This window comes from Bos taurus, chromosome X, assembly GCF_002263795.3.
Source record: "Bos taurus isolate L1 Dominette 01449 registration number 42190680 breed Hereford chromosome X, ARS-UCD2.0, whole genome shotgun sequence".
NCBI lineage: Eukaryota > Metazoa > Chordata > Mammalia > Artiodactyla > Bovidae > Bos > Bos taurus.
This window is the reverse complement of record NC_037357.1, coordinates 130766913-130790520: the sequence shown is the minus strand read 5'-3', so window position 1 is coordinate 130790520 and position 23608 is coordinate 130766913. Positions and strand designations below refer to the sequence as shown.

Below are 23608 nucleotides of genomic sequence, written 5' to 3'. Positions count from 1 at the left end.
AGAAATGTTAAGACGTTCTACTTCTCCATGCTAGGACCACAGCCTTAGGTGGACTAGAGCAATTGATTTAGGGATTTATTTAGGTTCTCATCAGCTTTAGGAAAGTATGTATGTTGTTAAGTTTCCACCCAACCTCTTTGATGTCTACGTCCATCAAATGGCAGCGCTGGGGCTCAAACCTTGGGTTTCTGTCCCCAGCTGTATACCTGTTCACTGAGCACTCTGGATCCTGCAGAAGTCTGGCCTGCCTTTTCATTTCAGAAACTTAATCATCAGTGTTTAATTCTCTAGATGAAAGTATGACACAAAGCTTGGACTGCCAAGTAAGATACAGGACACCCAATTAAAGTTGAACTTCAGACAAACAACAAACCCTCTTTTAATACCACATGTTGCAGTTTGCTACATTTACCAACCTTTTGTGGCTCAGCTGGTAAAGAATCTGCCTGCAATGTGGGAGACCTGGGATTGATCCCTGGGTTGGGAAGTTCCCCTGGAGAAGGGAAAGGCTACCCACTCCAGTATTCTGGCCTGGAGAATTCCATGGACTGTATAGTCCATGGGTCACAAAGAGTTGGACACAACTGAACAACTTTCACTTTACCCTAAACCTTAACTACCCACCAAGGGCATTTCCGTCTTCTTTTATTTTCATCTGAAAGGAAAAAGATTTTTTTCTTTCAGATGTAAAAGGGGCTTCCCAGATGATGCAGTGGTAAAGAATCCACCTGCCAATGTAGGAGACTCAAGAGAAGTGTGTTCAGTCCTTGGGTAGGGAAGATCCCTTGGAGGAGGAAATGGCAGCCCACTCCAGTATTCTTGCCTGGGAAATCCCATGGACAGAGGAGCCTGGTGGGCTACAGTCCATAGGGTCACAAAGAGTCAGACACGACTGAGCATCCAAAAGGAAAAAACAAATGTGTTGAGACTTAGAAAACCAAGTAAGAGGTGTCCCAGCCAACGAGAGGCCTGTTCTTGCAAGATAAATAGAAGCACTCTATCCTCTTTATCCACAAAGAATCAGACACGAGTGGAGTGACTTAGCATGCACAGCACATCCTCGTCATCCAATCGTTTCTCTTGAGCCAACTAACCTGCGGCAGCCTGGGCCCACGATGTCACCCAAATGCGGGTAGCTCATGGGGGCCACACTAACTCTTCTCAAAATTGACTTAAGAGATTGAATTATGCGGGTTTTCATGATCACTTTCATTTTATCATCATGAAAATGATTTGTAAGTACCAATTATGGATGAGATGCGGGGGACAACACATTCTTGACTCAAGGGGTCTGCAATATCACTGGGGACCTAGCAGATAGAATCAAAGATGAATAACAATACAAGAACACAGAATTGTATCATAATCTCTCAAGATGTTAGACTATAAAACATGAACGCATGCCCTTACTGATCACATGGCCTCATCCCTCACTTTATAGATTAGTAAGCAGACGTATTTTTTGTAGCTAAATTTTTTGACGTTTGCTTTCAGACTCTGGTGTTGTTGCTGTTGAGTTTTTGTTTGTTCTTGTTGTTGTGCTTAGAATGGCTTTACCATATCAAGATTATATAAACATTTATCCATGGTTTCTTCTAGTATTTTTAATATTCAGTGTCTTGTTCAGTCGCTTAGTCATGTCCGGCCTTTGCGACCCCATGGACTACAGCACACCAGGCTTCCCTGTTCATCACCACCTCTTGGAGTTTGCTCAAACTTGTGTCCATTAAGTCAGTGATGCCATCCAACCGTCTGGTCTCTGTCATCCCCTTCTCCTGCCCTCAATCTTTCCCAGCATTAGGGTCTTAACATTTAAATTTTTGAGCCATATGCAATTAATTTTGATGTAAGATACAAGGTAAGACTACAGCTTAATTTTTTTTCCAAACTTTAAGCCAGTTGCCCAATGTTATCTTAATATTTCCTTTTGCCATTGATGTGACTTTAATACTCCAGATGTGCATTTAAACATTTTTTTATTTGTCTATTTGCCACATGGGGTCTGGTGCGTGGGCTTAGATGTCCCACGGCGTGTGGGATCTTAGTTCCTTGATCAGGGATTGAACCCATGTCCCTGGATTGGACGGCGGATTCTTTACCTCTGGACCACCAGGGTGGTCCCCCCATATATGCTTTTACTAAAATCTGCTGTCTCATCCCTTTCACTGATGTGCCGGCACTATGCCATTGAAGCGTTTAGAGATCAAGAAAAAAAAATCCTCCCCTTGTTACTTTTTCTTTCTGGCTGTTCTCACTGGGGATCTTAACCCAGTCAGATCCAGTGGCTCATTTTTATAAGAGCTATCTGGTCATGTACCCTTTACTATCCAGAGGAGATAACATTTATGGATAGCATAACCCTAATCTTTGTGATAAACCAAAAATGCCTTGCTGTGACCTCTAGCCCTAATAACGATCTATTTCTCTTTATCTTTTTACATCTTCTCTGTGTCTTCCAGGTTCCTGACAAGAAAAACATGTGGCACACTCAGAATAAGAAACTGATGAATTGGGAAAAGTCACTATTCTTGATAGTGTGCACAGAATATAGGGAAATCAGAAACAAGGTTCAGCATTTCAAGGGTTGAGTCTTTACAACCCCAGGCCTAAAATGGCGAGGTGAGGAAACAGTAGAATTCACAAAGAGTGGCCCTGGAGCATCACCTGATGAGAGCCTCATTGGAGGGTTGTAGCCAACCCACAGCCTCAGAGAGGAAGGGAGCCCAGGGGTGCTCTGACCTCTCTCTGCATTGGCCGAACTCAACCAGAAGTGTGCCAGCTAGTGATGAAGTTCATGCAACTCAGCCTGCCCAGACACATAGCTGGGTAGGAAGGCATGGAGAGCAGATTGGGAGGGGCAAATAAATGGATAGGAAGCAGCCTGCGAGGTAAGGCGTCATTGACCCCTGCCCATCTACCACCTTCTTCGTTCCCAAGCGTTTCATGACAATTTTCTTCCCAAATATTTCATATTTTTTGTTGCTCTTTTACATGGAAGTTCTATTATGCATCTGGATTAGTTACTGTCTATATGTGAGAAGGAAATGTTTATTTGGAGAAGGAAATGGCAACCCACTCCAGTATTCCTGCCTGGGAAATCCCATGGACAGAGGAGCCTGGCAGGCTACAGTCCATGGGATCTCAAAGAGTCAGACACATCTTAGCAACCAAACAACAAAATATGTGAGAAAGCTATTAATTTTTATGTATTATTTGCATGGCAAAGTGGTATGATAAGAAGGCATTTAATTTTTGCTTGTGTGAATATCATTTACATGGTATGTGACCTGAGGAGAGTCCAGTATCTTTTCTGCATTAATTCCATTATTTGTAAAAAAAAAAAAAAAATTTAAGGCTAAGAAGATATTTCTTCGTTCTTTTTAGTAGTCAATGAAATAATACATATTATGCAGTTAGAACAGTCCAGTTCAAAATAAACTCCCAGTAAAGATCATTTATTATTGTATCTAGTAGTTTTTCAGCTGACCTAGGGCACTGCTTGCTTTTCAATCCAGTAGATATCACTGATGGTTAGCAACTGGTTTTCCTGTGGCACTCTTGGCAATTTTCAAATTCTCTCTGGATCGACTAGGTGGACTTTTAAACATAACCACCGATATTTTGACTCTACCCCCTAAAAGGCCCAGTAATCACTTCAGAAGGGAATGAGTCTCCCAGAAACCCCACTTTGAGAAACGGTTTTACCTGACCCTGGACTGCGAGTATAGCTGCCCTCATTTCACCCAAGTGAGAGAACCAAGTCTGCCCCTGCTTAGAAACCAGAGTCCCTTTCAGCTGAGCCTAAGAGAGAACAAGGGAAATGTAGACACGTCTCAAAGATACCTGTAGAATGACGGTTCTCAGTCAGGGGCAGGGGCTGTGTTACAATGTCTAGAGACATCTGTGATTGTCGAGGGGCAGTGTGGCTGGCATCTCGTGGGCTGAAGTCAGGGTTGCTGCTCAGCCTCTTACAATGCCACAAAGATGTAGCTCACCAGAAATGGCAGGAGTGCGCCAGTTGAGAAACTTCTAGAAAAAAACATCAGCCAGCCAAGTTGCTTGAATTTAGACATGAGGTTTCCCTGACTGTGGTGGTAGAAATAAAAGGAACCTGCTGCTTCTGCAAACCTCATGTCTGAGATGGCATAAATAGTCACACTCCTCCCCCTACCCCCTAACCAGTCTTTGCACTTAGAAAGTTCACGACTGGCAGCCTGGAGTCTCCATGACTTAGGTAGGTTTTCCACAGCTCATCTCTTCACCTCAGAAGACTCCAGACCTGGACTCACTCCATGCAGCAAAGAAAGGTATTTTAAACATTGGGAAAAACTCAGATCATTTAAGTACCTAGATCTGTGAGCCATTCTCAGAGAGAAGGGGAGAGAGGGGAAGGGACCCAAATCATATGCAAAAAATTTTTTTTTAGAATCTGAAGAAGAGTTTTGGTAGTCTCAAATGTCACTTCTTTGAAGATAAAGTCAGACTTTTACAATAATGCTGGAAATGGTTTTATGGAGTGTGTCTCTCGTCTGTATATTTGGGCTTGATACTTGGACTTGAGGAAGTAAATACTATTAATACGTGTTTTCAACAGCGTATATTAAAGCAGCCTTTCCAGCACAATTTGAAGCATCAATCCTTTGCTGTCTTTGCAAGGTAAAGTTTGGTGTTTTCTCTTTATCTTAGTTGATGCTACTGGGTCCATCTCAGGCTGATCTTGACACCTCTCATGTTCTGCTCTCTTCAACCAGACCTCTCTGTTTCATTTTGGAAGAAGACTGAAAATGGTAAGGACAGCTAAGAGATCCCTAAAAAGTGTTATTTGTCCTTTTTTGTGGAAGAACTGAAACTGGCTAGCAAGAGAGATGTTTAAGTTATCTGTATTTCAGTTATTTACTGAGGAAAACTTTCATGATCTTTCATAACCAAGATTAATCATGGGGGTATTGTGTAATTTCAATTAATTAAGATTAATCAATACTTGCTGTGTTCTCATTCCTATGGACTTCCCTGGTGGCTCAGATGGTAGTAATTTCAATTAATTAAGATTAATCAATACTTGCTGTGTTCTCCTTCCTATAAGAAATAATGCATCCTGCCCTGAGGAGGAGCAAATGTTTGAATTGGGGAAATAGCTTCTATGGGTCTAACTTTTTTCACCCCACGTTTTTGGTTTTGAAAGTTAGTTGTACACTCGTATCCAACTCTTTGTGGTCCCATGGACTGTAGCCTGCCGGGCTCCTCCATCCTTGGAATTCTTCAGGCAAGAGTACTAGAGTGGGTTGCCATTTCCTTTTCCAGGGGATCTTCCTGACCCAGGGATTGAACCCAGGTCTCCTGCATTGCAGGCGGATTCTTTACCAACTGAGCCACTAGGGAAGCCCTCGTTTCGGGCTTTATTACCATACAAATTACTGAGGTTCCTTTGTGTTTTTCTAGCATTTGGTGGTGTCTAAACAAGTATGCAGGGGAGGGAGCGGGCAGGATGCATAGGACTAGAAATACAGGGAGCCTGGGCTCCCATGCAGTCCAAGAAAACCAGAACCAGACAGTAGATAAAGCTGTAAAAACAGATATTGTTCAGGAACTGTTGCAATCGGGGAAATGAGACTGTAGTATAGGACTGGGATCAGTTCCAAATAGTGCAGAGGCATGTGGGATTTATAGTCCAGGAGCAGAGTGGAGGTCAGCGGGTGGAAAATTACTAAGAGGAAACATCAGGGGTGGCAGGGCGTGGGGTGGTTCTGACTCGACCCACCTGACAGGGTTCTTGCTGAAAGCAGGCCAGGAAGATGGACTGTTCCCTGGGGGGTCGTAGAGATGGGGTATTTGATCAGATAGCAAGGATAATGAAACTGTGGTGAGGGGCTCTTCCTAAACCAACCTGACAGGATCCTTGTGAAAAATGGCCACATGAACACAAAAGCCCAAATATCAAGGCTGAGTCAGAGGAGCTTGACTAAAGTTTAGTCACAGAGAGACTCTGTCATGTTCACTATCCCAGTTACTAGTGAGGGATCTTTAGGTTTATCACTTAAGCCCCCTGAAACTCAGCTTTTTTTTTTATACTATAAAATGAACATTACTATGGCTCTCTAGTTGCCTTGCTGGGCCATTGTGGAGGCTCAAATAACAGAATGTATATTTAGAGCCTTTGCATGTGGTATGAGTTATTAGGCATGCCACAAAATTCATCAGAAAAAGACACCAGTGACTTCTTGCTGAAATTATTTTGTCACCCCAACTAGACACAATGGAGTACTTGTACCAGGAACCCACTCTGACTTCTAGATTGGAAGGTGGGCTCCCAGGCTCATTTCATGTCTAAGGTCTAATGAAGACTTAACCACAGGACACTGTGTGAAGAGACAGAGAAGCAACAGTGTAGAGTTTCATTTCCTAGAAACTCAGATGTCTGTTTATAGGCAAACTGAGGCCCACATCTGCCTGTGCCCCTTGAGGGATGGTGTGATAGGATTGATGGTAGTAAAGAGAGCTCACATTTATTGACTGCTTACTATAGTGAGCATCGTGCTTAGGGCTGGACGTCTCTGTTTCGATTTCACCCTCTAAGCAGCCTTGTAAGTCATAGATGAGGGAGCCGGGGCTTCAAGAGTCTAAGAACTTCTGGTTTTGGCTGGGCAGCTCAACCCTGGAAGCCATGCTGGAGACCCCTCTGTTCTACCTAGACCGAGCCCAGCACACACTCCTACTCAGGGCTTCAATGTGGGCTTCAAGCGCGATAATGTAGTCCTTAAGAAGAAAATTGGGATATCTTTTATAAGAAAAAATATGAAAACAGTTTTTAAAAAAACCAGAAAAGGTCAAAAAGCATAGGGAAATTATTCGATCTTATTAATAGTTATAGTTCAGACCCTTTGATATGGAAACTCCACTTCTAGAAACTCTTCTTAAAGAAATGATCAGGGATGTCACAAGCAATTTATGAAGGTTAGTCTGTGCAGCATAGCAAAGAGAACATCTCATGTCAAGTGTTGGGAAAGGGTTCATTAATTGTGGTCCTCCAGAGACATTACTTTGCCAACAAAGGTCCGTCTAGTCAAGGCTATGGTTTTTCCAGTAGTCATGTATGGATTTGAGAGTTGGACTGTGAAGAAAGCTGAGCACTGAAGAATTGATGCTTTTGAACTGTGGTGTTGGAGAAGACTCTTGAGAGTCCCTTGGACTGCAAGGAGATCCAACCAGTCCATTCTAAAGGAGATCAGTCCTGGGTGTTCTTTGGAAGGAATGATGCTAAAGCTGAAACTCCAGTACTTTGGCTACCTCATGCGAGGATTTGACTCATTGGAAAAGACTCTGATGCTGGGAAGGATTTGGGGCAGGAGGAAAAGGGGACGACAGAGGATGAGATGTTTGGATGGCATCACCGACTAAATGGACATGAGTTTGAGTGAACTCCAGGAGTTGGTGATGGACAGGGAGGCCTGGTGTGCTGTAATTCATAGGGTCGCAAAGAGTCGGACACAACTGAGCGACTGAACTGACTGACTGACTGACATTAAGTAGCATGTTATATAACCATCAGATCATCTGTTTATTTATTTGTTTAATTTTGGTTTTTTGGCTGTGCTGGTTGACATACAGGATCTTAGTGCCCCAACCAGGAATTGAACCTGTGACCCTGAATTGAGAGCCTGGAGTCTTAACCACTGGACTGCCAGGGAAGTCTCATATTTTTTAAAAGAATACTGAATGACATAAGAAAGTACTCATGATAAAATGGTAAACGGAAAAAGCAATCTAGTAGTGAAGTATTGTTTATTCCTGATGTTTTTAATGCACATACTAGATGCTTGCTAAATGGTGGTTCATCTGGAATGACAGTTTGCATGAATAGTTTTTCTCAATAGTTTCTCAATAGTTTCTCAATAGTTTTCTCAATAGTTTCACAAAAGAGCCCTGTATTCAAACCATTTTATAGTTGAGAAATCAGAGGCTCATGAGGGAAAGTGATTCACTAATGTCCAAGACAGCTTAGATGACAGAATAAGAACTTAAAATCAAAACTTTACTAGATGAAGCATCTGGCAGTATTGAAGTGCTTCTCACTATTTGAAATAGATACAGGAAGAGGGAGATGAGTGTTAGAGGCAACATGCCAAGATATAACAGTAGTTAAGCGATTTTACAAATAAAAACATTATTCTGCTCTTAGATATAGCACACTCCTTCCTGGCCAAACAAAGCAGTCCATTAACTAAACTAATCAAAACTGATTATTTAAAAATAGGGAAAATCATACTAAAATTAAAAGCAATCATTACAGATCAACCAACCAACCAGCGTCTTTGCACCCCAAGAATAGATCATTTTTATATCTCAGAAGTCCCTCAAAGTTTAGGTTGCAATGCAAATAATGGGTGTGGGTCATAGCCAGCCTGCCACCTGTTTTTGTAGAGCCCACAAGCTAAGAGGTTTTTTTAATCTCTTTAAATGATTGAAAAAGTCAAAGGAAGTATACTGCTTTGTGACCCTTAAGAGTTATATTAAATTCAAATTTTTGTGCCCACAATTAGCTTTAGTATTTGCATATTTGTTTATATATTGTCTATAACTGCTTTTGCACTGCAGTGGCAAATTTGAGTAGCTGTGATACAGACTGTATGGCCTGCAAAACAAAATATTTACTGACTGGCTCTTTACTGAAAAAGTGTGCCAAGTTGACAGTTTTCCTTTATGGAAAAAAGAGGGTAGGGTATGAGGTCAAGTAAGATGTAATTTCTTCTGGTCTTTGGTGCCTGTTATGATGCAAGGTAGCTGTTGAATTTCTAATTTATATAAGACTCCTTTATATCGTTTGACTCTTTTATTTTGAAAACTAGGTCTGTTGGGCTAAAATGGGAGAAAGGAAATGATAAAAAGTCTATTTTTTAAGTAAATGGGTTATGTCCTTGTACTTAATCTTTTGGTTGTTATATAATGAAACTTTGATGTCTATGGTAATTACACTTTTCAGAGGTTAGCCTATAATTAGAAATATTTCAAAAATTTGCAAAAAGGGGATATTTGGTCATTGTAAGTCTAGTAGGGAAATTCCCAGTGGAGTCTGGCCTATAAAACAATATCACATCTGTTAAGTTCCATTATTTGCAGACCTTGGTTAGCCCCTAGGGTGATATATACAACGCTTATTTAGTTATCAAACAATTCAGTGTCACGGCAACATGACAAAAGTTTACTGAATTCGAATTCAAGGATTTCCCACAATGGCGCCCCACTCCTTGTCTCTTCCTGGTCCCTGTCTCATGATTCTCCAGCCTGCCATCACCTCTGCTTCAACCCAGCCCGTCCACGTGGGGGATCCCCACTGCGCCGTGGTCTGCTTGGCTTTAGTAGCTTGGCTTCAGTGACTCCCTCCACTGGAAATGCATATTCCAACACTTCCTTTTCAACTCAAGCAATGTGGCCTTTTTTTTTTTTTTTTTCCTGCTCTCTCATCTTGAAAATAAATGGGAGGAGTATCTGAGGGCACTGACCTGTGGTCCCTTGAAGGCTGGCATGTCACAGCCCACAGAGGATGCCCAGTATGCTGGCCTTTCAGACAGTCTGTTGGGTAGATGAGCGAAGGAGGGAGCAGATCTTCTCTTAACTGAGTGTAACCGTGAGTGTCCCCTGGCCTCACTCGTTCTCACCTTGAGGTCAATTTCCTTCTGTGAAGAATTTTTCTGTAGGCCTTTCATCCAACCAGATCAGGGGCTATGGAAAATTACATAATAAAGACTGCGAGGGGAATGCAGATGAAATACCGAATGGTGAAGGGTTTTTCCCTGCCACCAGGTAATCACACCTGACTTCCTCTGCCTAGAGGACTCTCTTCACCTTCCCCTCTCCCTCGCCCCACCAGCCCCTCCTGCCGGCTGCTCACCGTCTCCCCAAGAGCATCACAGCAATTGGAAGAGATTACCCACCTGCTCCTCCCCACTTATGTGCCCACCTAGAGCTTCTACACCTGCCCGTCCTGCTTGACTTATGGTCTGGTTACCCACCACGGCGGAGCAGATCACCCCCAAACCCACTGGCTCGAAACAACCACTGTCCTCGAGTGTTAGGAGTGGCGGGCCCACAGGTTGACTGGGCTCAGCAAGGTGACTCTGGCGCTGGTGTGTGTTCCCCCTCGCCTTGCAGTCAATGTCAGGGGCTGGGCTCCGCCCACACAGGTCTGGTGCCCAGATGGGCAAGCTCCGCAGCTGCAGGCTGCCCCTGTCTCTGGGTGGTCTCCCCAACATGTCAGATGTGCTGTCGCCGGGCTTCTTCCAAGGCTGGTGGCTCAGGACTCCAGTTCAGGTGGAGAGAGAGACAGGGAAAGATGGAGCACTGGGTGCCGTGAAAGTCTCCCACCTTGTCTGTCCCTGCCTGGGAAGTTGTGTAGTCCTACTTTGCTGCTGTCCTCCAGACAGTCCCAAAAGCCTGCCCAGCTTCTAAGGAGGTGGGAGATAATTGCATAGTTTGCAGACTCTTATACTAAGGATGGAATTGTTAGGCTCCTTGCTAAAGCCAAATCTCTCCACTAGTGCACTGGGTCACCTGCCTGCTTCCTTCCCTGGGCTCCACACACCAGCATTCTCCCATCTCTCCTGCATTGTCATTGGTACTATTATTAATGATGGGGTTTTTGGAAAAAAGTTTTTTTCCCTCTCACCATCATTACAATGTACTGTTATTCCTTCCATCCTCAAATAAATCCTCTTGACCCTCTTGGCCCTGGGAACTACCGCCAGCATCTTTGTTCCCCTTTGCAGGAAGCTTCTCAGAAATGCTGGCTGCCTCCAACCCCTCTTCTCATTTTCTTCCAAGAACTTGAAAGTCCTATTTGATTTGGCTTCACCTTCCAAATCTATCCAAGTATCTGGCTAGTTCTCACCACCTCTACCCCAGCCAGCTGGGGCTTTTGCTTGAATTACCATCATAGCCTCTTGACTGGTCTCCACGCTTCCAACCTCACCCCTCATTGTCTCTTTCAAGGCAGTAACCAGCATGATCTTTGTAACATGGAAGTCAGACCATGGCACTCTTTGACTTAAAAATTTGCAATGAATCGATCTTCCATTCCTTGTTGGGATGGCTGACAAGGCCCTGTAGGAATCCTCAATGTGGGACTACAGCTCCTCCCTCTTTGAATTCATCTCCTTTTACTCTCTATTCCTCCTCTGTTGCCATTTTTGTGGTGATTCCAGCATGTTTGCATCTGGGGGCCTTGGCATATATTTCTTTATTAGGAAGCTAAAGCTCAGTCTGCCTTTAAATTTATAAATCCATGAACTATGCTAGCATAGCATTACTGGATATGAATGCACACCTAAGAACTATATGATCTGAAAAGTCTCTTTTTTTCTCTCGAGTTGGTCCCACTCAAATCATAAATACCTTTTCATAATATTTGGACATTTTTATTATGAAAACTCCAAATACCACAATATCAAAACATTAGATGACCAAAAATCCTTTAACTGAAAAGGAAATTAACCAAAATGCATGTATATAGCATACCAAGTGCATTTGTTGGAACAATATGAAATAACTGGAAGATGATTGGTTAAAATGGAGTTTGAATCTTGGTTTGAAACTGCCTTTCTGATCCCTGTTTTCTCATCAGCAAAATGGGAATATTTATGTCTTTTAAACTTCATTGTCAGGGCTCAGTGATGTAATATAAACAAAGTATCTTCTTTGGCATCTAAACATAATAAATACCTGGTAATTGACCATTATTAAAAAAAAAACACAAATGACTGTCTGATGACTAGTCAGTGTGAATTCTACATTTTCCATTTTAACAAAAAGGTGATTTACTGAGAGAACAGAACACCTGTGAGTACAAAATCACAGTCCCATTTTTACCATAATTAGCTTGCTAATTGGGCATCCAAATTTACCCAGTATATTTGCATGTGTAATCAGCTATGATTCATGACTAAAGCCAGGCCTATTATGGTGAATTATGTTATTTTACAAATCAAATTCCTGAAAGATGTATGTCTTTGGCAATTATTGCAAAAAAAAATAATGTGGGTTATTTGTATGAAATGAAAAAAACAGACCTCATATCATGCTGAATGAACACTTACATTTAAAAATGGTCTTTAGTTGAAGCGAAGGTCCTAGCTTAATTCTGAAGCCATGTAGTTCCCCATGGTTTGAAAGGGGAAGTTTCCATACTTTGGGAAATTTGGGAATAAAGGACTATTTCACATTTTACAATCATCTTCTCAAACATACCTTTTCTGTTTGGAAGCCTGAAAGGTATTATTTCTCATTAACACATTTAAAAGGCTTTGTTCATTGACTCAGTTTTCTTCCTCTCCTGCTTGATCAGAACCCATCTGTGAGTTCCAGGCAGCTGGCGCAGAGAGCCACGAGAAGGCTTGTCCGGCATCCAGCTTGCCTGGGCTGGGACTCAGCGACTGAATACAAGTCAGGGACAGTCCCATCCTGGCTGTGCTTGTTCCCAGGAGAGACAAATGAGTTCTGTGCTCCCACTCAGGTTTCAGGTTCTAGGGGGAAGAACTTCTGAGAAAACAGATTGCATAGGAGTCCTTCTGTAGGTCTGCTCCCCAGGGCCTCCCTTGGATACCATCCCCTTTTCTTCTGTGGCTCTTTTCCGATTTCAGACTTTGCTGGTGGCTCAGATGGTAAAGTGTCTGCCTACAATGCGGGAGACCCGGGTTCAATCCCTGGGTCAGAAAGATCTCCTGGACAAGGAAATGGCAACCCACTCCAGTATTCTTGCCTGGAAAATCCCATGGACAGAGGATCCTGGTAGACTACAGTCCATGGGGTCACAAAGTGAAAGTGAAGTGAAGTCGCTCAGTCTTGTCTGACTCTTTGTGACCCCGTGGACTATAGCCCACCAGGCTCCTCCTTCCATGGGATTCTCCAGGCGAGAATACTGGAGTGGGTTGACATTTTCTTCTCCAGGGGATCTTCCTGACCCAGGGATTGAACTTAGGTCTCCTGCATTGCAGGCAGACGCTTTAACCTCTGAGCCACTAGGCAAGCCCTAGAGGACAGAGGATCCTGGTAGACTGCAGTCCATGGGATCACAAAGAGTCAGACACAACTAAGCGACTTCACCTTCTTCCTTCCTTCCTTCCTTCCTTCCTTCCTTCCTTCCTTCCTTCCTTCCTTGAGAAGCCCTCAGCCCTCCTGGTCCCTCCTCACTGCCTTATCAAAAATCTGATCTTTGGAAAGACTTTACTGTTTGTGATCATTGAATGTGAGCCTCCACGGGATTTTAAGAACGTTCAAAGCCTTGGTTTACTTGCCCGATATTTGTCTTGTGCTCACTAGGTGGCAGGCATCATCAGAAATGGTCAAGACAGATAAGGCCACAGCCCCTAGAGTGTTTTACCTCCTAGAGGGAGACATGGGTGAATTGATACCTAGACTTCTGGGAAGGTAAGCCAGGAGAATTGCTGAGGGCCAGCACTGCATGCCAGATCTCCTGACAGGCAAGTTCTATAGTTTCTGCATCTCAGTGTCCTCATTGTCAGTGAACCTATTTCTTGGGGTGAGGATGAAATAATTGGCTAAAAGCTATTGGTTGAAATTAGCGGCCCATGAGGCAACTTAGAGGTTTACAGGTGATATGATTTCTTCTCATATTTGGCAGACTTGAACTGGATTTGCTTTGAGGTAATTCCATGTGCAAATGGAAGTTTTTGCCCAGACCGGGGCCCTGAAAACTACGACCCATGGACCAAATCTGTCCTGTTACCTGTTTTTGTGAGCTGAGAATTATTTTTTACCACCTTGATTCATAATGTTCTAAGTGGTTATTTAAGTACCCACATTAATAGCTTCAATTATGCTGGGAAAGATTGAGGGCAGAAGGAGAAGGGGACGACAGAGGATGAGATGGTTGGATGGCATCACCAATTCAATAAACTTGAGTTTGGGTAAGCTCTGGGAGTTGGTGATGGATAGGGAGGCCTGGCGTGCTGCAGTTCATGGGGTCGCAAAGAGTCAGACACAACTGAGCAACTGAACTGAACTGAGTCTAAAATATTGACTGTCCGGCCCTTTAGAGAAGAAGTTTGCCAACCTCTAGTCTAGACCAGCTCTGTCTACTAGAACTTTGCACAGTGATGGAAAATGTTCCGTATCTGTGTGCTTGAATACAGTAACCACGAACCTGAGGTGACTTTGAGCGCTTGAAATATGGTTAGTGTGACTGAGAGACTGAATTTGAAAGTTGCACTTCATTTTAATTCATTTAAATAGAAACAGCTACACGTGACCAGTGGCTATCACATTGGCCAGAGCAGCTTTAGACCACTTAAGTCTGAAGATTCTGTATTCCCTCAGTGTTCTTGTCTCTCAATTTAATCAACTTCCCAGAGGCTGTCTGAGTCAAGAAGAAGGCAGCACTCCTAATCAGATTTTGGGGGCCCTGGGCTGGCTTTCACTGTCTTCTAGAAAATGCTTAATGGAAAGTGCTAGAAAAATGTGTGTGAACATACACTTACTTCCTCTTAAAGCTGTATCCATGACATCTGCTATTGTTTGGGGTAAGGCAGTTGGCTTTTTCAAACCCAGAAGGCCCCAAATTAAGGAAGTCTTAATCATCTTTAGAATTCAGGCTGCAGGCAGTGAAAACCTCACTTAGCGAAGCTATGTTTCTTTCCATCCATCTTATAGAACTAAAACTAAAGTTAGCTTTCCAGGGCACCCAAAGCTGGTGCTCTGGGACAACCCAGAGGGATAGGATGGGGAGGACGGTGGGAGGAGGGTTCAAGTTGAAGGGGGACACATGTACACCTGTGGCAGATTCATGTTGATGTATGGCAAAAACCATCACAATATTGTAAAGTAATTATCCTCCAATTTAAAAAAAATAAAGTTAGCTTCCCCTCCCCGCTAGGCTAACTTCAGCCCTAGGGCATTTCTTTCATAAAATTGCCTGGAACAGTTAGGAGTTAATCATCACATGTCATCATTAGGAATATTGTCAAGCAATTTCCCCTTAGAGTAAAACTGAAGTTGGCCTTCTGGGAATGTCATGTAAGTATGGTGTATTACGTATTTCAAAGTTGCTAAGACAGTAGATCTTAAAAGTTCTCATCAGAAGAAAAAAAAACTTGGAACTATGTGTGGTAACTAAACTTACTGTGGTGATCATTTTGCAATATCTCAAATCATTATGTTGTACACCTAACCTACTCCAAGGAGGATTTCTTTTAACTATTTTGCTGTATTTCACTGTTCACTCATTTATGCATTTATTCTTTCATTCATGTATTTTGCAAACATAATCAGCATTAAGTGCGAGACATTGTTTTACATGAGGGCACACAAAACCCTGCTCTCTCGAAGCTAACATTTGCATGCAAAATATATATAAAACAAATAAGCACATAAACCAGAAGCATATAAATGATCCACAGGATTATTTCTGATTGTGCTAAAGACTATGAAAGAAATAAAGCACAGTAGTCTAATACAGAGTACATATACCTCTCTCTGCCACAGTTGACTTATCTGTAAAATGGGGATAATAATAGAGGTCTACAATTCCAGAATCCCTAAACTGAAAGCTTTGTCCTAACTCAGCTGATGGTAAGCACAACTTAATCTGAACTCATTTGGAGATGAATCTTAGACCAGAACCAGATGATCTAGTGTTTGTTGTTTTTGTTCTTGTTTTTTAAATCCCACTTAGAGTGGACAATCCTGTGCTTTATTGCACAAATTTTTATGTGTTTGATTATGAGATGCTGCCCCAGATTCCAGTTGGAGTGTTACATAATATGAGGTACATACATCACATTGCCTTCTAAAATCTGAAAAATTCTGAGTTCCAAAACACATCTAGTTGCAAAGGTTGTGGATAAGGGACCAAAGACCTGTAATGCTGCCCTCATGTGGTTAATATGAAGATGAAATGAGTGAGTTAATATATGTAAAGCACTGCAAACTTTGCCCAACATATGCTAAATGCTATCTAAGTTAATTACTGCTCCTGTCTTTATCACTGTTATTACATGGGAGGGTGTTTAGACAAGTTGCTCAGAGACAGCCTCTCTGGGGATGTGTCATTTAAGCAGACACCCAGGGGATGAGAATGACCTGGCTGTGGGAAGAGGAGGAGAAAGATCATTTCAGGAAGCGGGAACAGCAAGTGCCAAGACTGACTCAAATGCAGAACAGAAAACAGGCCGGATATCTGCCATGTGGTCAAAGAAGGGGAAAAGTGGTTCAAGGTCAGTGTGGTAGGCTAGAGTCAAAACATGCATGATATAAACAATGGCAAAGACTTTGGACTTCATTCAAAACATAATGAGTGATCACTGTAGTTGATCTGATTCATGTTTATAAAGACTGCTCTGATGCTCTTGATGGATGAATTGTAGAGGAGGATGGGAGTCAAGGAGACCAGGTTTGAGTCCAGTGTGATGATAGTCCAGGTGAAACCTCCTGGCAAAGTGGAGTAGGGGGTGGGAGTAGACAAGGAGAAAAGTGGACAGGTGCAAGAAAACAGGTAGAAATGGGAGGAAAAGACTTAATAAAATGATAATAAATTAACAAGCTTTAGGCGTGCAAAGATGTGTGAAGAAGCTCTTTGAACTCCTTCTTTAACCATCTTGCAGTAGAGAAAATGCTGAGGGAAAATTTTGCTTATTTATCCCCTATTAAGGGAATTAAGGGAAGTAGGCAGTAGATTTATTAGATATGAGCATGACTGGTTGATTCAGTCAGGTGAGGGGATGAAAGCATTAACTGAGCTGGAAAGCTGTTGTAGAGACCCAGGCTAGATCATCCCATGGATGAACACAGGCGAAATGAAAACCAGTGTTCTGGAGGAAAATATTGATAGAAATTCTGAAACTTGAGAGCGAGTCTATGGTAAACCACCCCCTATGCAAGGCAAGCTCGAGTTAATAGGGTGGTTAGTAAAACTCTTCATTATGTCCCATATTCCCTCTTAAGGTCTTTTTTGCCCAGAGTCCAGTTGTTTCTGATACTAAACATAGATGCCCAAGAATTACCCGTAAGAGTAGGTTCCCACATGTCCCAGTTGGTCTGAGAGAGTCTTTGTGCCTGTAGTCTTGGCATAAATTATTAAAGCCCCTCCCCTTTCATTCCCATGAGTATCCTGTTTGATCAATTGGGGATCACCCAGGTGGTACCCTACTATATTATCCCCTTTCCTAATCTGTGTAATGTAAACCCAATGTGTAGGGAAAATGTTCATCCCCAAGTCATCTTGGAGATAATTTCCAAAAATAGTCCAAGAGGAAAATGGGCTTATAGATAGCAGTGCCAAAATATCAGGAGTTGGGTGACCATAAACAGATCAGTTAATATCGCTGAGCTGTGTCTCAGTCTGCAAAGTGTTTCCCTACTTAGCATATTAAGAAGCTCAGATGTGGTAAAGGACTCTTGTAATGTGTACCAGGTGGGCTTAACAAGCAAATGTTAATTGCACTAAAGGTTTTCTTACCAGATGTAGTTGCATTTCAGACTTTGGCAGCATGTTGACGGCTCTTTCATTGTAACATTATAAGTAACAGGGAATAGGAAAATGCTGCTTCCCCTATCTGAAAAGCGATATAACAAAAGCCAAGATGCTGAAAGCGAAATATGTAAGTTTTTATGAACCTCAGTAATTGACAACTACAGTCATGGGGTGGGGGCAGGGATGCTATTTAGACAGTTGAGAACGATAAACCTGAGCTGTTGATTTTTCAAATGGAGCAAGAGAGAGGCAGCAAACGGGAGTTTTAAATTCTGGATCTTGGTGTATTTTAAATGGGTGATTTATTCTTATACTTTCAGGTGTTTCCAATGTGGACATTGAAGAGACAGTTTCCTATCCTTTTTAACATGATCCTAATTTCTGGACTCCTTGGGGCTAGATGGTTTCCTAAAACTCTGCCCTGTGATGTCACTCTGGATGCCCCAAATACCCATGTGATTGTGGACTGCACAGACAAGCATTTGACAGAAATTCCTGGAGGTATTCCTGCCAATGCCACCAACCTTACCCTCACCATTAACCACATAGCAGGCATCTCTCCAGCCTCCTTTCACCGGCTGGACCATCTGGTGGAGATCGATTTCAGATGCAACTGCGTACCTGTTCGACTGGGGCCAAAAGACAACGTGTGCACCAAAAGGCTACAGATTAAACCCAACAGCTTTAGCAAACTCACGTATTTAAAATCTCTTTACCTGGATGGAAACCAGCTTCTAGAAATACCTCAGGATCTTCCTCCCAGCTTACAGCTGCTGAGCCTGGAGGCCAACAACATCTTTTTGATCATGAAGGAGAATCTAACAGAACTGGCCAACCTAGAAATACTCTACCTGGGCCAAAACTGTTACTATCGTAACCCTTGTAATGTTTCATTTACTATCGAAAAAGATGCTTTCCTAAATATGAGAAATTTAAAATTGCTCTCCCTAAAAGATAACAATATCTCAGCTGTCCCCACTGTTTTGCCATCTAGTTTGACAGAACTCTATCTTTACAATAACATCATTACAAAAATCCAAGAAGATGATTTTAATAACCTCAGTCAACTACAAGTTCTTGATCTGAGTGGAAATTGCCCTCGTTGTTATAATGTTCCATTTCCTTGCACACCCTGTGAAAATAATTCTCCCCTACAGATTGATCCAAATGCTTTTGATGCATTGACAGAATTGCAAGTCTTACGTCTACACAGTAACTCTCTACAGCACGTGCCCCAAAGATGGTTTAAAAACATTAACAAACTTAAAGAACTAGATCTTTCCCAAAACTTCTTGGCCAAAGAAATTGGGGATGCCAAATTTTTACATCTTCTTCATAACCTTGTCAACTTGGATCTGTCTTTCAATTATGATCTTCAGGTCTACCATGCAGTTATAAATCTATCAGATGCATTTTCTTCACTGAAAAAATTGAAAGTTTTGCGAATCAAAGGCTATGTCTTTAAAGAGCTGAATAGTTTAAACCTCTTCCCATTACATAATCTTCCCAATCTTGAAGTTCTTGATCTTGGCACTAACTTTATAAAAATTGCTAACCTCAGCATTTTTAACCAATTTAAAACATTGAAATTCATAGATCTTTCAGTGAATAAAATATCACCTTCGGGAGATTCACCTGAAGGTGGTTTCTGCTCTAACAGGAGAACTTCTGTAGAAGGCCATGGGCCCCAGGTCCTTGAAACACTGCATTATTTCAGATATGATGAGTATGCAAGGAGCTGCCGGTCCAAGAGCAAAGAGCCTCCTTCTTTCTTACCTCTTAATGAAGATTGTTATATGTATGGACAGACCTTGGACCTTAGTAGAAATAATATATTTTTTATCAAGCCTTCTGATTTCCAGCATCTTTCTTTCCTCAAATGCCTAAACTTATCAGGAAATAGCATTAGCCAGACGCTTAATGGAAGTGAATTTCAGCCTTTAGTGGAGTTGAAATATTTGGACTTCTCTAACAATCGGCTTGATTTACTCTACTCAACTGCATTTGAGGAGCTGCACAACCTGGAAGTCCTAGATATAAGCAGTAACAGCCATTATTTTCAATCAGAAGGAATTACTCACATGCTAAATTTTACCAAGAACCTCAAGGTTCTGAGGAAACTGATGATGAACTATAATGACATTGCTACCTCCACCAGCAGGACCATGGAGAGTGAATCTCTTCAAATCCTGGAGTTCAGAGGCAACCATTTGGATATTTTATGGAGAGATGGTGATAACAGATACTTAAAATTCTTTAAGAATCTGCTAAACTTAGAAGAGCTAGACATCTCTGAAAATTCTCTGAGTTTCTTACCTTTGGGAGTTTTTGATAGTATGCCTCCAAATCTAAAGACTCTCTCCTTAGCCAAAAATGGGCTCAAGTCTTTCAGTTGGGAAAGACTACAGAGTCTGAAGAATCTAGAAACTTTGGACCTCAGCTTCAACCAGCTGAAGACTGTCCCTGAGAGATTATCCAACTGTTCCCGCAGCCTCAAGAAACTCATACTTAAGAATAATCAAATCAGGTGCCTGACAAAGTATTTTCTCCAAGGTGCTTTCCAGTTGCGACATCTGGACCTCAGCTCAAATAAAATTCAGGTTATCCAAAAGACGAGTTTTCCAGAAAACGTCCTCAACAATCTGAACATTTTGTTTCTGCATCACAATCGATTTCTGTGCAACTGTGATGCTGTGTGGTTTGTCTGGTGGGTTAACCATACCGAGGTGACTATTCCTTACTTGGCCACAGATGTGACTTGCATGGGACCAGGAGCACACAAGGGCCAGAGTGTAGTCTCTCTGGATCTATATACCTGTGAGTTAGATCTGACTAACTTCATCCTGTTCTCACTTTCCATATCAGCAGTTCTCTCTCTGATGATGATCACAATAGCAAACCATCTCTATTTCTGGGATGTGTGGTATAGTTATCATTTCTGTAAAGCCAAAATAAAAGGGTATCGACGTCTGATATCACCCAATTCTTGCTATGATGCTTTCATTGTATATGACACTAAAGACCCAGCAGTGACAGAGTGGGTTTTGGACGAGCTGGTGGCCAAATTGGAAGACCCGAGAGAGAAGTGTTTTAATTTATGTCTTGAGGAAAGGGACTGGTTACCAGGGCAGCCTGTTCTGGAAAATCTTTCCCAGAGCATACAGCTTAGCAAAAAGACAGTGTTTGTGATGACAGACAAGTACGCAAAGACTGAAAATTTTAAGATAGCATTTTACTTATCCCATCAGAGGCTCATGGATGAAAAAGTGGATGTAATCATCTTGATATTCCTTGAGAAGCCCCTTCAGAAGTCCAAGTTTCTCCAACTCCGGAAGAGGCTCTGTGGCAGTTCTGTCCTTGAGTGGCCAACAAACCCACAGGCTCACCCGTACTTCTGGCAGTGTCTGAAAAATGCCCTGGCCACAGACAATCACGTGACCTACAGTCAGGTGTTCAAAGAGACAGCCTAGCCCTTCTTTGCCGAATGTGACTGCTACCAAGGAGAAGCTTGGCTGCCTTGATAGGCTCACCCATGTGTTGCCAGAAGAGCGTTTTAAGATTCTTCAAGCCCTGGGATTGCCCATATTGGAGAGGAGTCACCAATACATGACAAAGGAAGTGGAAAAATGGGATTTATATAAGCATCAAGTCATCTTTCTCAGCTCTCTGTGTCTCCATTTGCACTTGAGTCTTTGTCTTCTGCCCTTGCATAAAATACTGTTGGGAGAAGGGTGGCAAGTAGAGGATGTGGGACTTTGATTCTCCTGTAATTGTGATTATTTCACATACACACAGTCACCAAGAACTGCACTTCTACCCTTAAGAGGCACTGGTATGTATAGAAATAGGGTTAAAAAAAGGCTCAGAGTCTGCTTATATGGCATTAAAATGTACCAGTTAATTAGTGGTAAAAATAAAGACACAGTTAACTCTTCAGCCAATTGACTCAACCATCTAGTGCCCCGTTCTGTGCAGACCATGTGCTGGCCCCCAGCAGGTGGTTGCAGCTCAAGTGCTCCTTGCTCTTTCTCTCCTGGGCCTGTTATTGGGCTCTTTGGGGAAACAGAAACATCTTTGTCATCGATGGATATAGTCTACTTACAAGTGGGAGAAGAATAAAGCACTCTGTATGCAAAGTCATGCTCTTTACTTTTGATGATAATTTACCTGCTTAAATATGGCTCTGGACTAAATGTTTCTCTCCCCCCAGGTTCATACGTTGAAATCCTAATATCCCAATGTGATGGTGTTGGGAGGTGGGGTTTTTAGGAAGTGGTTAGGTCATGAGACTGGAGCCCTCGTGATGGGATTACTGCCTTAGAGGAAGCAGTCAGGAGACTAACTTGCTGTGTTCCCACTGTGTGAGGGTATGGAGAGAGGCTGCCAGTCTATAACACACAAGAGGACCCTCAGCAGAACCAGATCACGTTGGCATTCTGATTTCCTCCAGACTGGCTTCCATGCTTCAGACTTGTGAGAAATAAATGTTTGTTCTTTAAGCCATGCAGTTTGTGATGTTTTGTTACAGCAGCCGATCTAAGACAGATTTTTTTTATCTGCATGGCAAAGTACTGTTTCCAAAGAAAAGTTGCCTCATCCGATGATCTTTCAAACTGCTTTATTAACTTATACTGCATACTTGTAATTATCTGAAAACTTGATCCATCAATGTCAGACAGCTTTGATGATAAACTCTAAAGGAGAACCCCAAGAGCATATATTTATTTAGAGTTAGCAAGCAGGGATGACAGTCACATGGATTCCTTTAAATTTGGAGGCTGGGGGAGGAACAGAGGTTTACCACCATTAACACTGAGAAAGCTTGAGTCTTGAACTTTGGCTTCAGTACTCAAAAAAAAAAAAAAAAAAAAAAACCAAAAAAAAACACCAGAAAGAACCAAGATGTTCTGAAGACACATACTTTCTAAGTGTGTATAAATTTGCATGAGTCCAAAGTCTGAAATGTGACCTGTTTGTTTTTATTTCATGAAAAAAGTTATCTACAGAGGTGTCTGTGCCCTTTAGAAGATAGCTTCAAATCCCAGACTTCAAATTATCTGGGAGATAACTGTGTTTTCTTCATATATGGAAAAGACAAAGGTTTTACTCTGAGGATGGCTATATGTATTATTTCCAAAGGACATGTAATCAATAAGGGTCACAAACTCCCAAATTAATCTCTGGAATCCACAGAGCCAACGATCTGAGCCTCAGTAAGCTAGATTGTACTTCATAGGTGCTTATGTGAAAACAAAGATAACGTCATAAAAATTGGCTGTTGGCATCATAAATTTCTTCTATTAAAGCACATAACTATACAAGGTTTAAGTTATTTTGGTGATTTATAAACCATGAAGCACTTGAAGACAAACATCTTCTGAAATGAATCAAGAGGAAGGGAAACTGACAACAACACAACTCAGAAACCACAGCATATTTCAACACGAGGTTGTGCACAGTGGTTTGTTGTAGGAAATGACCCAAAGCACAGTAACAGATGGTTTTCATTTTAATTCCTTTGTATCTTGACAAGTCACTCTTTTAATCTCCTGAGGGTCCTCTGTGGAGTCCTGTACCATTAGAGCCATTCATAGATGGCTTGGATCGAAAGCCAACAACTCAGGCCACCAGGAAAACATGACTGCTAGGTCCCCTGCCAAGCTCTGAGTGGGGAAGAGACTCCGGATTGTCCATGAATCCCATGCTACCATGAAGGGGTTCCCAACCTCTTCCAGCCCTGAACCTGTCCTTCTTCCTCAGATAGAGACTGTACCTTAGCACGACTTGGACATTCGTAGGATCCAAGCCAAGAGAGGCATTGGGCAGGTAAGCGTTATGGCTGTGAAAAAGGCGAAACACAGAGCTGCAGTTCATAGAGCAGAGAAAGTCTGAGTCTGACTGCAACCCCACGGCTAAGTCAGGGTCTCTTAAGGTCTCTTGGCCCATCCTCACGTCTGCTCCCAGCTCTGTCCAAACAGTCTTAGGTCCAGCTGATCTCTTACATGTAGTCAGGGAGTACAGACTACATGAGAGGGGCCGCAGTGATGTAACAGTCTGGGCGTCTTGTCTTGTTCCCGAGGAAGCTGACGGGGACAGCAAGGATGCACACACCTCTTTTTCAGGAGGCTGTCC

General features: G+C 42.3%; 1 protein-coding gene across 4 annotated transcripts; it reads left to right on the top strand.

The window, feature by feature from the left end:
* Nucleotides 1–4176: 4176 nt before the first annotated feature.
* TLR7 (toll like receptor 7) lies at nucleotides 4177–21975 on the top strand. 4 transcript variants are annotated; one of them, XM_015461802.3, is made up of 3 exons: nucleotides 4177–4234; nucleotides 4687–4787; nucleotides 17797–21975. In XM_015461802.3, exons 2-3 carry the CDS (start codon nucleotides 4785–4787, stop codon nucleotides 20944–20946), a joined length of 3153 nt encoding a protein of 1050 aa, XP_015317288.1. In that variant the 5' UTR covers nucleotides 4177–4234; nucleotides 4687–4784; the 3' UTR covers nucleotides 20947–21975. The 4 variants fall into 4 exon arrangements, with proteins under 4 accessions (XP_015317288.1, XP_005228543.1, XP_015317289.1 ...); XM_005228486.5 differs by having other exon boundaries at nucleotides 4177–4307; XM_015461803.3 differs by lacking the exon at nucleotides 4687–4787 and adding an exon at nucleotides 4595–4656 and having other exon boundaries at nucleotides 4177–4307.
* The last annotated feature ends 1633 nt before the right edge of the window (nucleotides 21976–23608 follow it).